General features: G+C 34.2%; 1 protein-coding gene across 3 annotated transcripts; it reads left to right on the top strand.

Moving 5' to 3' along the window:
• Positions 1-5,479: 5,479 nt before the first annotated feature.
• Positions 5,480-9,830, top strand: LOC126794013 (dehydrogenase/reductase SDR family member FEY-like). 3 transcript variants are annotated; one of them, XM_050520658.1, is made up of 10 exons: positions 5,502-5,599; positions 5,879-6,138; positions 6,231-6,351; positions 6,688-6,805; positions 7,226-7,362; positions 7,689-7,790; positions 7,991-8,083; positions 8,386-8,458; positions 8,899-8,961; positions 9,196-9,339. In XM_050520658.1, the coding sequence occupies exons 2-9, from the start codon at positions 5,915-5,917 to the stop codon at positions 8,937-8,939; spliced, it is 909 nt and encodes a 302-aa protein (XP_050376615.1). In that variant the 5' UTR covers positions 5,502-5,599; positions 5,879-5,914; the 3' UTR covers positions 8,940-8,961; positions 9,196-9,339. The 3 variants fall into 3 exon arrangements, with proteins under 3 accessions (XP_050376613.1, XP_050376615.1, XP_050376612.1); XM_050520656.1 differs by lacking the exon at positions 8,899-8,961 and having other exon boundaries at positions 5,480-5,599; positions 5,906-6,138; positions 9,196-9,830; XM_050520655.1 differs by lacking the exon at positions 8,899-8,961 and having other exon boundaries at positions 5,505-5,599; positions 9,196-9,830.
• Positions 9,831-12,501: the final 2,671 nt, after the last annotated feature.

The raw sequence follows: 12,501 nt of genomic DNA, 5'->3' as shown, positions 1-12,501 counted from the left end.
TATATATATATATATATATATATACTAAGTAGATAAGATATAGTCAAATAATAAAATAAATTGTGATTGGGGTATCTTTTAGGTATCTTGGCTGGTGTATTTAGTAAAATATTAGAACTAGAAATTAAAGTACTGTTGTATTAAGAAACGAATGCGTATTAAGAGGTTTGTGGAGTGTATGTATAAAAAATTTCTCGAATAAGAGAGGTAATGAGCAATCTCTCAAAGTGTATGTGAATAATATAACTAAGGTTATTTTAGAAATTTCAAAAGAAGTTTAATGACTAAATTTAGAGATCTTAGTAGCAATATCCTTTTAATTATTATAACATCCAAACTTATTAACCTCACTTTGAAAATTACTTGAACACATAAAAAGAACAAAAGATTAGGTGTAGCAATTGCCACTCTACTATGTTCTTTGTTCACCCGACATATTTTTTAATTATTAAAAGACTATATCAACCAAGTATAAAGACTAATATGTACACTAATTTATTACCAAATTATGAAATTAATCAGAAAAAACTAAATATTTTGGTTTTTTTATTTTTCTTTTGTGTTTCCCATCATCATTGATTCGTTCTTGATCTCGTTAAATTATTACCTTAGCTTCATCAAAATTTGTAGAAAAAAAAAGTTAACTTCTTAATTGTATATGTATAAGGATACTTCCGGGAAAAGAAATAGGTGAAATGAGTAAAATTGGATTTTAAAATATAAATGTAGGGTGAAATAAGAAAGTAATGTGAACAAAGAGTATGATAGGGTGGTAATAGCTGCACTTAAAATTTTAATGCATCTACAAAGATTTTTGAAATTAACTTAATGATCAACTGAAAATTTCAAAAAAAATTATTAATACAACTCCAATTACATAACTCGCAAATTAAAACAAAGAAATCACATAATAATTCACATATTTTTTCATACAAAAACAAAAAAAAATAATTGTAAGTAGAGTCATGGTTACACTTTGAAGTATTTTATGTAGCGGATTACCTAAAAGGACTTGAACTTGATCGTCACTGTGGTGGTGGAGCATTCAAGAGCGATAGCTTAATTAAGAGCATCGTACATTGATGAATGGGGATGATGGTCACGACTTTGTGTATCATCAATTACATGACTTATGATTCATTTATAGTTCGATTTCATCGTTTCTTTTTCTATTTTTACAAAGATTTTCTACAAAGGAGGAGAATATCATAATTCTTTTAGACAAAATAAAGAGAATTAGAACAATATCATAAAAGAATAATCTACAAGATTTTTAAAATGATAAATGACTCAAAAACACAAAACTAAGTGAGAAAGTTAATGTGGGTAATATTCTCATTCATATCGTCACACATTATGTTCCTACACAAAATGTGGACCACATGCGACACTGCATCTATTCAACAATAGAGAGGAATTCAAGGTTATCTTAGAATAACTTCGATACTGGACATTCTCAATGATGATGACCGAGCAAACCAACTAACAATTGCAATCCAAATAGGCATACGAACCATGTAATAGTTTTAAGTTCTTAATATATTATATGAACAATGTATCTACTTTTAAGACATTTAATGAATTTAAGTTTGTAAGATTTCTAACCTTAGTTAGAGGATTGAATATTTTTATTCATGATGATCTGAGATCACTGTTGTTGAGAGAAACATTCTATTAAGTCATCTACATGTATTTGGTTCTTCGTTTGTGTTTCTGTATCTCAGTACTACATTTAAGCTGAGCGAGTAAAACCAACTCTAATCTTTCCAATTTGTTGGGTTATTATTCGCGTTCATCTGCACATAGATATAAAAAAAATTAGAAAACAATCATGCTCAAGATTTCTCATCAAAAGTGCACATCAATTAAGTATGAAAAATTAGAATGATAACAAGTCGAATAAGAATTATTGTCATTAGAACAACATAATCTATATACTAACTTAAAAGATGAGGATATTGTTTAAGATTTTAAGGCAAAGGCATAGACAAATGATAAGTAATTTTAAAAACAAGCAAAACATCCATTAAACAAAACACAAAAACAATTTTGTACACACTGATGTTATAGTTAAGTAACTCATGACAAGCTAAGTTTGTACAAACATTATACAAACTGATGTTATAGTTAATGGGAATCGATCAAGGCATACTCGATCAAGTGTCGAATAACTTTGGCGAAAATTGAAAAGGTCACAAAAATCCAAACACTAGCCAACCACATGCCCTTATCAGTTTTAAGGGGAATGTCTCTATACCCCAAGCCATATATTAAACTAATCCCCTTTAGGTGAAGTAGTACACATACTTTATGAATAAATATAAAAGGTGAGGACAAGAGTGGTGCATAAAAGTTGATCGTACCTCTTGAGAATTGACTTTGGGAGTGTTTAAAGACTCTCACGATGAATATGATGATCAATTTAAGTAAGAAAAGATAAAATATATCTCACAACATACTGAACTAAAATAGAGAAGGCTTGTAGAAATTGAATTCGTAATTGAGTGATTCTCTACGATGACATGATCTTGTCGAAACGGCTATAATGAGTTGAGACATGATTCATGACATTAGAGATGAATAAGTAGTGGCTAAAGATATTCTGCTTAGCTATGTTCTTTCTTTGATAGTCCGGCATATGGAGTCTAAAACATTATATCAAATCTAAAGGTTCCTCAATCATTCACGTAAATAAACGAGTCTAATATCCATAGTTTTTTTATGTATATCTTTTTATTCGTAGATAAATATCTTCCTTTTTACATGTTAATGTGCTAAATTGTACTGTACTAAAACCTCTTTTGGTAATTTACAAGCATATTTTAGAAAGATGCTGAGAAATAGGGATAATTAGTTTTAAGTTTTTTTTTTGTGTATGATAAATTTAGAGGTTAAAAAATGAAGTGTATACACTTTCTTTACTTCTCAATGACATTATTGACATACGATAATCTTGAGTTTGCAAGACTTAAAGTAAGACCCAAAATGATAGATACTACTACTACAATGCTCATATCCAACAATTGGGAGGGGGTTGTGGGTGTAGTTATTACCTCAAGTATACAACTAACTCACTAAACCATGTTATTTTCAGAATTGACTAAATCATTTTAAGCTTAACTAAGTCGTTACCTACAAGATTTTATTTGAGGTGTATCCCAAAGAAGGAACTCATGAAAAGCAATTGCATGCTAATAGTTAGCAAGGAACAACTTACTTTTGTGGATGCTCAAATATTTTCTTATGTGGAATTGTTCATTTTGCTACCTTTGAATCAAAAATCAAATACAAATTCACTTATACGTTAAATATATGGTCACCTTAAGCATGAAACTAATTTGCTTTTGTCATTGTAAAATTCGGTCAACTGATGACATGGATTCTGAGAATTTAGATCAACAATTAAAGGGTGAAGGTGTTCGAGATTTGTAATGTCTTATCAAAGGGTTGAACTATTGTAACAGAATGAAAGTCGAATACATTTTGAACTACCATGAAGAAAATAGAACAACTTCAGAGATGATGACTGACGAGGAGATGATTGAGAGCGTCATGAGAAATGACAAAGATGATGAAGTTGAAGATGATAGTTCCAATATGGAACCCCCTTCACGAAAAGAAGCTCTCATGGCAGCGAAGACATTGAATAATTGCTTGGGAGACACATACTTCTCGGCACATACCTATCACATATGACGGCTATTAGGTATCATCAATTATTAGTGTTCTATTTACTAAAATAATTATTTTTAACTTATAATATGTTAAAATAAAATCATGTCCTTTTTAGTCAATAGACAGATCTACAACAGTTTTATTTAGACTTTTTGGTCAATAAACAAGTTTACAACAGTTTTGTTAAATCTTTACCAAACAATTTACTGAACGATAACACTTGTAAAAGTAATATTTACCAAATTTAAACTTTTTTAAATTTACAGCGGATTATTTTCATAGCACAACATATACAGATTCTTTTTAAAATTGACAAAAATTGGTATTAATTAAACAAATAGTAATTATGAAACTACCAAACTGATAATACTGAGAATACCCTTACATGAAAAATTCTAAACCAGATAAAAGGAGGAAAAAATAGACAAACTGTAAATAAAAAAACATTGTATAGGGTTAATTAGGAGATCGATAACCACATTTTCAGGATAAAAATGAGGTATTATCTCCAGTTACATTCCCAACGCTCATTCGTTCTTCTATATTCTCATGGAAAATTAAAAATAGGCTAAACTACCATAGATGAAAACTGCAGCTAAATGTTGATAAAATCTTATATCAAGGGTAATAATAGGGTTTCTTGAAGCATTGATTAAATAAGTTTGAGGGTGACTGTTCCGTAGGCATAGTGCGTGCAACAATGCTAGTAATAAACTATTCCTAAGCAAGGTTCTAAATATCGGTATCGATAGATATATCATTTTTTTTGAAAAAAAAAGATCAGATATATCAGAGATATATCGGGGATATTGGAAAAATATATCGTTCATATTCTAAAATTATTTATTTATTATTGAATTACATATAAACAAATACGATTATTAACTTTATCTAATATCAGAAAAATACTCTAGATGCTTAAAAAGATGCACGTTGGTAAACAAAGCTACAATATTTTGCCCAAGACATACGAGCAATATATTATGAATTGTAATGGTTAACATGATAGTCATATATCTCTTTCGAGTTGCCGACAATTTCTCCGAGAATTGAATAATAAGGATGAATCCAACTCAATGGTTGATCATATATTCTCAAAACTGACTATAATCGTAAATAAGATAACTAGATTGATAGTTGACTTCATGGAATTATGGATATCCTCTTATGCTTTTCATATGACTACTTTGTGATATTTTATTTTAGATTCCCTTAAGGTCAATGAGAGCATTTGTCGCTAATATGACTTAACTTTTAAGAGTTAAGACTTGAACGTTAACTTCTCATCCATATATCTTTTATGAAAAATTTAAAATTAGCCAATTGATTTACTACATTCTAGTCTTTTTTTTATATATTTCGAGACTTGAGGTGATTAATTAATAAAAAACTAACATCTGAGAGTCCGAGACATCCTAAAGTTGAGATAAATTCTTTTAAGTGAAAATTTTCAGATATTTCTCCAAAATATCGAAGATGTATCGGATATATCGTAAATATCAGAAATATTTTATATTTAAAAAAATCTAAAAAATATTGCAGATACGGAAAAAAATAAAATATTTACTTCTACAATATATCATTTTTTTAAAATAAAAATATCGGAAGATTTTGAATCTTTTAACTTTTTCCTATATGGAACGGTACCGAACAGCATTGGAGGTTGAAAGAATCACGTGCGGGATGGCACACGTTATCATTCCCTGTGTTAGCCCATGTGACTTGACACGTGTGTTCACTGTGTCAGTATAGATACTTTTAAGGATCTTGAAATCTTGAACGACGGAATCTATTAGTTCGGAGCCGAAGCTGGAACTCACTTAAATAACAGCTCAGTTGCGCTGCGCTGCCCTTCAACTTTAAAGCACTTGCAACCTAAATTGTCTCCGCAATTCCCAGTACCCCATTTGCCGTTTGAGTTAAGGTTGAGTACATTCTTCTCAATTCAGCTTCAGATTTAGTACTAGTGATCTTGCTTTCTTTTCGAGTTACTGGTCATCTGGGTCAACAGTTTAGATTTCATTGTCCATGATTTTTGGGTGTCTCAAATCCTTTTTTTACTTGTTTATTCAGTTTGGTTCATTGTTGAATATGACTGATGAAGTTATAGGATTTAAAGGAGTTGAACAACTAAGGAGTCAATTTCCGTTGAGTTTAGAATTGAGTTTCTTATTTAGTCATTCTTGTCATTCTGCTTATTTAGTGTTGAAATTCTTGGACATTGAAAAAGGTGGCAGAAATGGCAACGTCCTCATCTGAATTGAAAGAGGAAGTGAAGAAGAAGAACAAGGAGGGATTGGGGTGGATAGAGTGGCTGAGAGGTTGGTTTTATGTGGTGTATGAATTGCTGTTCCAGAGAATCACTGCCAGCCATTTGCTGAACCCAATGCCTTTACCTCCTGTCAACGATCTCACATGTATTGTTACTGGATCCACTAGCGGTATCGGCCGTGAAACTGCGAGGTGTATTCTGAATTGAATTTTCATGATAAGTTCGGATAATCTGCTCAGTTAGATAACCGGTATCTGATGGTTATAACTTATTCGTTGAGCAGGCAGTTAGCGGAGGCTGGTGCACATGTTGTAATGGCAGTGAGAAACACCAAAGCAGCCGAGGAGCTGATTCAAAAGTGGCAAAATGAATGGTCAGGAATGGGCCTTCCTCTCAATATTGAGGTAACCTATTTATTCTGGTGATCAAGTAAATGCTGAAAATGTTTTTATAACTGGGCCAAACATTTCAAGCTCCAATAGAATGGTTAAATCACTGAAGTTAGACTGCTTACCTTATCAAATGTGGATGCCTTTGCTTGATGAAATGGTCTTAATAATGCAGAGACACTAATTTGGCAATTGTCCTTGTTCGAATCCAGAGGCCTTATAATAAATACATATTTGGCTGAACTTGTCAGCATCTGTGTTGGACATAATCTGGATATAGAGAAATTTCTTTTCCCGGAAAAAGAGAAATTCCATGCAAAATGACTTGCACAATATTTGTAATTTCAACAGGTGATGGAACTTGATCTACTCTCCTTGGATTCTGTTGTAAGATTTTGTGAAGCGTGGAATGCACGATCTGGACCTCTGCATGTTCTAATCAACAATGCTGGGATATTTTCCATTGGAGGTTGGTCTTTGCGCCGTATTTACTTTACATTTTAGAGCTTTCAGCTGCTGAGCTGCTTCCCTGACGCATTACCATGATAGTGGTAGTATCCAAAATACCAGTAACTTACTGATATTAGATAATGTGGATGGTAGGCTGATCAAATCATGCTAATCTTCTTCATTGTCTAGTAAAAATAAATAACATTCGTCCGGGTTTTAGAAAGTTAGAGCTGTTCTATTGAACTGGTAGCCTACATTCTCACATACAGTATCCAATACATCACAAGCAAGTTTGTTTGCTGGTCCCTGTTCATAAATCTAGTTTTTCTTTTCCAGTTTATTCAGTCATTGGAGATAGTTGATTGGATGCATAAGTACTTGTATTCTATCAAAATCTGGTTTGCCATTTAATGGTATACTATGGTTGTTGTGAGTTCAGAGCCACAAAGATTTTCAAAAGATGGATATGAAGAGCACTTACAAGTGAATCATCTGGCTCCAGCACTGCTATCAGTATTGCTACTGCCATCCCTTATTAGAGGCTCTCCAAGTCGAATTGTTAATGTCAACTCCGTTGTAAGTTCCATGATTTCCGTGTATCAGAAGATGCATGGATGTTCTTATGCTCTATACACACATACACACACGCTATGATAGCTATGTAATTATCAAAAAACTGAAATATTAAACTGCATTGAAATGTGCTGGTAGTTTGGTCTTTTGTTTGTGACTTAAGCATCCATAAACACTGTTGTTCGTGTTTATACAAACTAAACCTAGTTGCTGCCTTAAATAGAAAGAGTTCATGTAGGTATTGAGTAGAAGGTAGATTATTAAAGAACATTTTTTTACTTTACTTTTATGTTATATGTAAACCTAAGAGTGATATTTCCATTTAATAGATGCATTATGTTGGGTTCGTTGATACAAATGACATGAATGTTGTTTCTGGGAAAAGAAAATATACAAGCTTAGTGGGTTATTCGAGCAGCAAGCTCGCACAGGTACCTTCAATATTAGTTGATTGTGCTTGTTTTCAAATTTTAGGAAAAAGGACGCTCGTATTCCTACCTAGGTCTGTTGAACTATAAATACAGGTCCTTGTGATCTGTAAATTATTTAATTAATTATTCTGTTACTGTGTTCTTTTTCATTTAGATTTCGGTCACTTGGTGCTGTACATTTGATGCTTTATATGTTGCAGATCATGTTTAGTAGCGTCTTACATAAGCGCCTGCCTGCTGAAGCTGGTATTTGTGTAACTTGTGTTTCTCCTGGTGTTGTCCAGACAAATGTAGTAAGTATCTTGACGTCTTATATGTTGCTTTATAATAAGATGTAATTTCTTGGTTGTTATATAATTTTTGATTGACAATCTAGTTAGATATTAGTTTCAATTCTTCCATATATGCATGCGCATGCAAACTTAGATGCACCCCTACACACTCATCAGATTAAATATCCTTTTAAGTTAACGGTATTCAAGACTAAGATCAAAAGCCTTATGTACTTTTCTGCATATAACCTTTTGGCAATTCCAATCTGATGCTGTAGTTTTATCATTAAGTCTCATGTTATCTGATACCAAATAAATTGCAGGCCAGGGATCTTCCCAGAATCGTTCAAGCTGGTTATCGTTTGATACCCTACTTTATCTTTATCCCTCAAGAAGGTGAGCTCTTTCTGCTATTATATATATATATATATACAGGCCGTTTTAGGTTCGGACGTCCGCACGGTGCGGACGTCCCGATTCCGGCGACGGCAGGCCGCAACGGCGCGGCGGACCAGCACAGCAACACTACCCACCTCCTGGCGATCCCATCTGTGCTGGCCGGAATCTGCAAAAATCAAGTTTTCTGGGCAGATTCCGGCAATTTCGCGATTCCGGCCGCCGTGGGTCGCAAATGGAGCTCCGACCGGCACAGACGGGATCGCCGAGAGGTGGGGAGTGTGGCTGTCGTGGTCCGCCCCGCCGTTGCAGCCTGCCATTACCGGAATCGGCGAATCCGTACCTTACATAAGGTACGGACGTCCACACCTGAAAATTCTCCTATATATATAACCAAAAACAGGCTCTGTTCAGTCTTTAATAATTATGAAGTGCAACAGGGAGCCTTTTGCTGGCCTACCGTAATCCACAGAAGTATTGAGTGATGATGTCATGACTCATGAGTATATTTCTTCCCACTAAATATATGTATACATATTAAAATTTGAAGACAACAATCTTTTCCCTTATTTTTCACAATTGACTCCCAAGTATTATATATAAATAAATTATAGATAAAAAGAAACAGAAAATAAGAGGTCTAAAGAAATAGACAGACAACTCCAGGTAAAGAAATACTGGAATAGGGAATGAGGTATGGTGAAAGCTGACCTTGTGATGACTAATTTGCGATGCAGGTTCAAGGAGTGCTCTCTTTGCAGCCACTGATCCTCAGGTTCCAGAGTACTGTCAATTGTTGAAATCAGATGACTTTCCTGTTTGCGCATTCATTTCACAAGATTGCAATCCAACCAATCCTTCTGAAGAAGCTCATAATGTTGAGACTTCACACGAAGTGTGGGAAAAGACATTTGAGATGATTGGCCTTCCATCTGATGCTGTGGAGAGGCTTATAGAAGGGGAAGAATTTGCATGCAGATATGGGGCTCATAATGAGTAACCTTTTTTTACCACGAGCGCATCAAAGATTGTTTTAAAGTCAGAATGCAGAAAAATGCCATTCAATTTTGCAATGTAAGGAATGGGCGAGTACCGCAAGCATTCGGATCCTGGTAGACACTTGAAGAGAGGGTAATTTCTTTGCACACCAGTATCGTATGAAATTCGTGTTTCTACATGGTCTGATTTAGATACGTTAATTTACTCAAACATGTTGTAAAACCCAATATTTACAGCAACCTTTCTGTTTAGAGTCTAGAAAAACAAGGATTATTTCTCCGAAGTGTAATGGTTGATTTACTTGCCCCATTATGTGAAATTGACGCACAGTGAATTTCTTTGGTCATAAATCATAATTACATCTTGCTCTTGATATTTCAATCCTTCATAGGAGAGCAGATTTGGGTATTTCCAGCTTGATCATGTATTATTAATATCAAGTTTCTTAAAAAAATCACTAGCCATTAGTTGGTGGTGGACAAACTAGCGCTCTGTCTGGCTTAGAATAGGATGAGGGGTAGTGATCTTGTGGCTATCTTGTTGTAAGCACTCAAATGCAAGTCTGGTTTTTGGCAGACTAGTAGCTATTGATATAGATGCGTTACATTTATATTAAATTCATTTTATCTAGCTGAGATATATGTCCAATATCTTGTTAGACTTGGTGAGAAGTTCATACTGTTGACAACATTGATAGGAACACAGGGATCTCTTGCACCTGAATGGGATCCGTGAAAGAATCGGTGTAGTACAGTTATGGGATGGTGTTGGTAGAATTGGTGAGGGGAAAACCGAAGAAGAAATTGCTTGTTTCAAAGTAGTGGAACCGAAAATGATGCCAGTGATGGAAAGAAAGATGTTTCAATTAAACCAGTCCGAAACGTTTTATCAGAACTCGCGCTCCAATTGCATAGCAAGAGGAGGTATATGGAACTAGCAGACCCAAGGTTAAACTGAAAAGATTGAGAAGCTACTGAGGAAACTCAGGAAAGCTTTGAGTTGTGTGCATGTATTGCCACACAGAGGCCAAGAATCACCAATGTGGTAGCTATGTTGGAACTTGGAAGGCATATTACCTTGTGCATATAAGAAACGGGTACCCTTGTGCGTATTTTTCCAACTCTGATTTTTATACTTTATTTTCAATGAAAATGCAAATTGTTTGCAAACCTAGATAGCGTTGTTTCCTACTGGCCGTATGAACGCATGTGATGCACACCCCTTTCATTTCAGGTATTGTGCACGATTTTCGAAAGAAGCTCGACTGAAGTGGTGGCCTTGGCATTCTGCAGCTTGTCAACTTCTTTGTCTTGAGGTATTATTCTCATTTTCGATGTATTAATGTCCTTGATAAAATTGAGCCTTCATTGTCCTTGTATTTTTGGCTTGAAAAGTAGAACAAGCTGATATCTGGTTTCAAACGCTCATTTTGCTGTGTATGATATCTTTATAAGTCAAGTTTGAAGTGGTATTTTTGTACCTATTTGGATTTTCCATGTGTATAACCATGCTTCTTTAAACATCTTTAGTGACCAGACCTTTAACTCCTTAATTTTTTTTATAGAATCCACTAGGATTTTATATAAAATGAAGGCTTGAATAGTCATCACATACTCTTCCGTTGTTTTCGTACAGTAGACAAGAGGTTTTGAGTCGAAACTTAAAATTAGTACATAGCATGTGATTATTCTTTAAGAACTATCCCCGAATTAAAACATAGAGTTTTCTCAGTGATCATTCCAATCTCAATCCCGTTACCGCCACCCGTGTCTCTAGCAGATGCAGAGGTACATCCTCCATAGATAGGAGACCATCATAGGCCACCACCAACAACATCGAATTACCATAAAACCACGGTCCAGATTCAAGAACGCGATTTCATTCTCCCAAGTCTCTGAATTGGAAGATAAACACACCATGTTCTTCCTCTCACATCAAAACCTTTTCTTGAATTCCCAGAACCGTGAAAGCGCCGCGGTGAACAGAGGAACCACCATGGGTTTCTTAAATGAGAGAAGCTTGCCACAAAGGTAGAAGAAGGGATCACCGTCCCCATTGAGCCTCACATGCTCTGCAGTTGCCATTGATTTCATTGATACATCCATCATCTCGGCAAGACTTAGATCAATGACGCTGCTAGAGAAACCCTAGCACAGAGCCACAACCGACAATTACGTGTTGCCTTTAACTCCTTATATTGTGTTCTTGTGATATTATCCCAACGTCCATGTTAACAAACCCTTCTTGCTGAGTTGCCATGTAGACTATTTTGATTTGGCACACCTGAAAAATTGGATTATAAATTAGAATCAGAGCCATCGAGGAGTGCCAAGCACCTACTAAGATGAGTGAGCTAAGATCTTTTATGGGGACTGCTCAACTCAAAAACATCCTAAAGAGGAGTGTTAGGGCGTCATAATATGACGCCAAATTCGGCGCTGTAATCCTACGTGGCCTACTACGTCACATTGTCTCATCAACAATTAAAATGATATAAAAATTTCATTTTAAATGAAAAGACAATCATATACTTGTTAATCCAATGATTCTAAATTATTAAAAAAAAATGTTTTTATTCTTTTTATCATTTCTTATTTTTTATCACAATAATGCTTCTAAAAAATAAGTTAAAAAATTGAAATTTACAAAAATATGCTTGATATGTGCACGCACAATATATATATATATATATAGTCCTCTATCCAGAGTGAAGATTTACTTTGAAATTACAGAGTGAAGTTTCAATTTTGGCACATTTTTCGGTCAATTATTTTCACCATAAGCGATTCAATATTTAGGTATGTTATTCAAGATCGTCTCTACAAAATTTCATCTAATTCGGACATCGTTAGTGTATTGAAATTAGATTAAATCAATGAATGAATTAAAACTGTTCAACGTGAACCTTTCATGTAAATCTCAATTTTGAAAGTTCAAACAATTGTCAAATTCGATGAAACTTTGTAGAGATGATCTTGAATATCATACATAAATATTGAATCGCTTATGGTGAAAAAATTTGACCGACAAGTGTGCTAAAATTG

This window comes from Argentina anserina, chromosome 5 (genome assembly GCF_933775445.1).
Source record: "Argentina anserina chromosome 5, drPotAnse1.1, whole genome shotgun sequence".
Lineage (NCBI taxonomy): Eukaryota > Viridiplantae > Streptophyta > Magnoliopsida > Rosales > Rosaceae > Argentina > Argentina anserina.
This window is presented reverse-complemented; position numbering and strand designations above follow the sequence as displayed.

What these genes read in the sequence shown, in the direction of transcription:
- LOC126794013 (XM_050520656.1), top strand. Translation starts at nt 5,915, where the DNA reads ATGGCAACGTCCTCATCTGAATTGAAAGAGGAAGTGAAGAAGAAGAAC. An exon ending in GCCTTCCTCTCAATATTGAG is followed by an intron (nt 6,352 to 6,687) that starts GTAACCTATTTA and finishes TAATTTCAACAG; the next exon opens with GTGATGGAACTTGATCTACT. An exon ending in CGAGCAGCAAGCTCGCACAG is followed by an intron (nt 7,791 to 7,990) that starts GTACCTTCAATA and finishes TATATGTTGCAG; the next exon opens with ATCATGTTTAGTAGCGTCTT.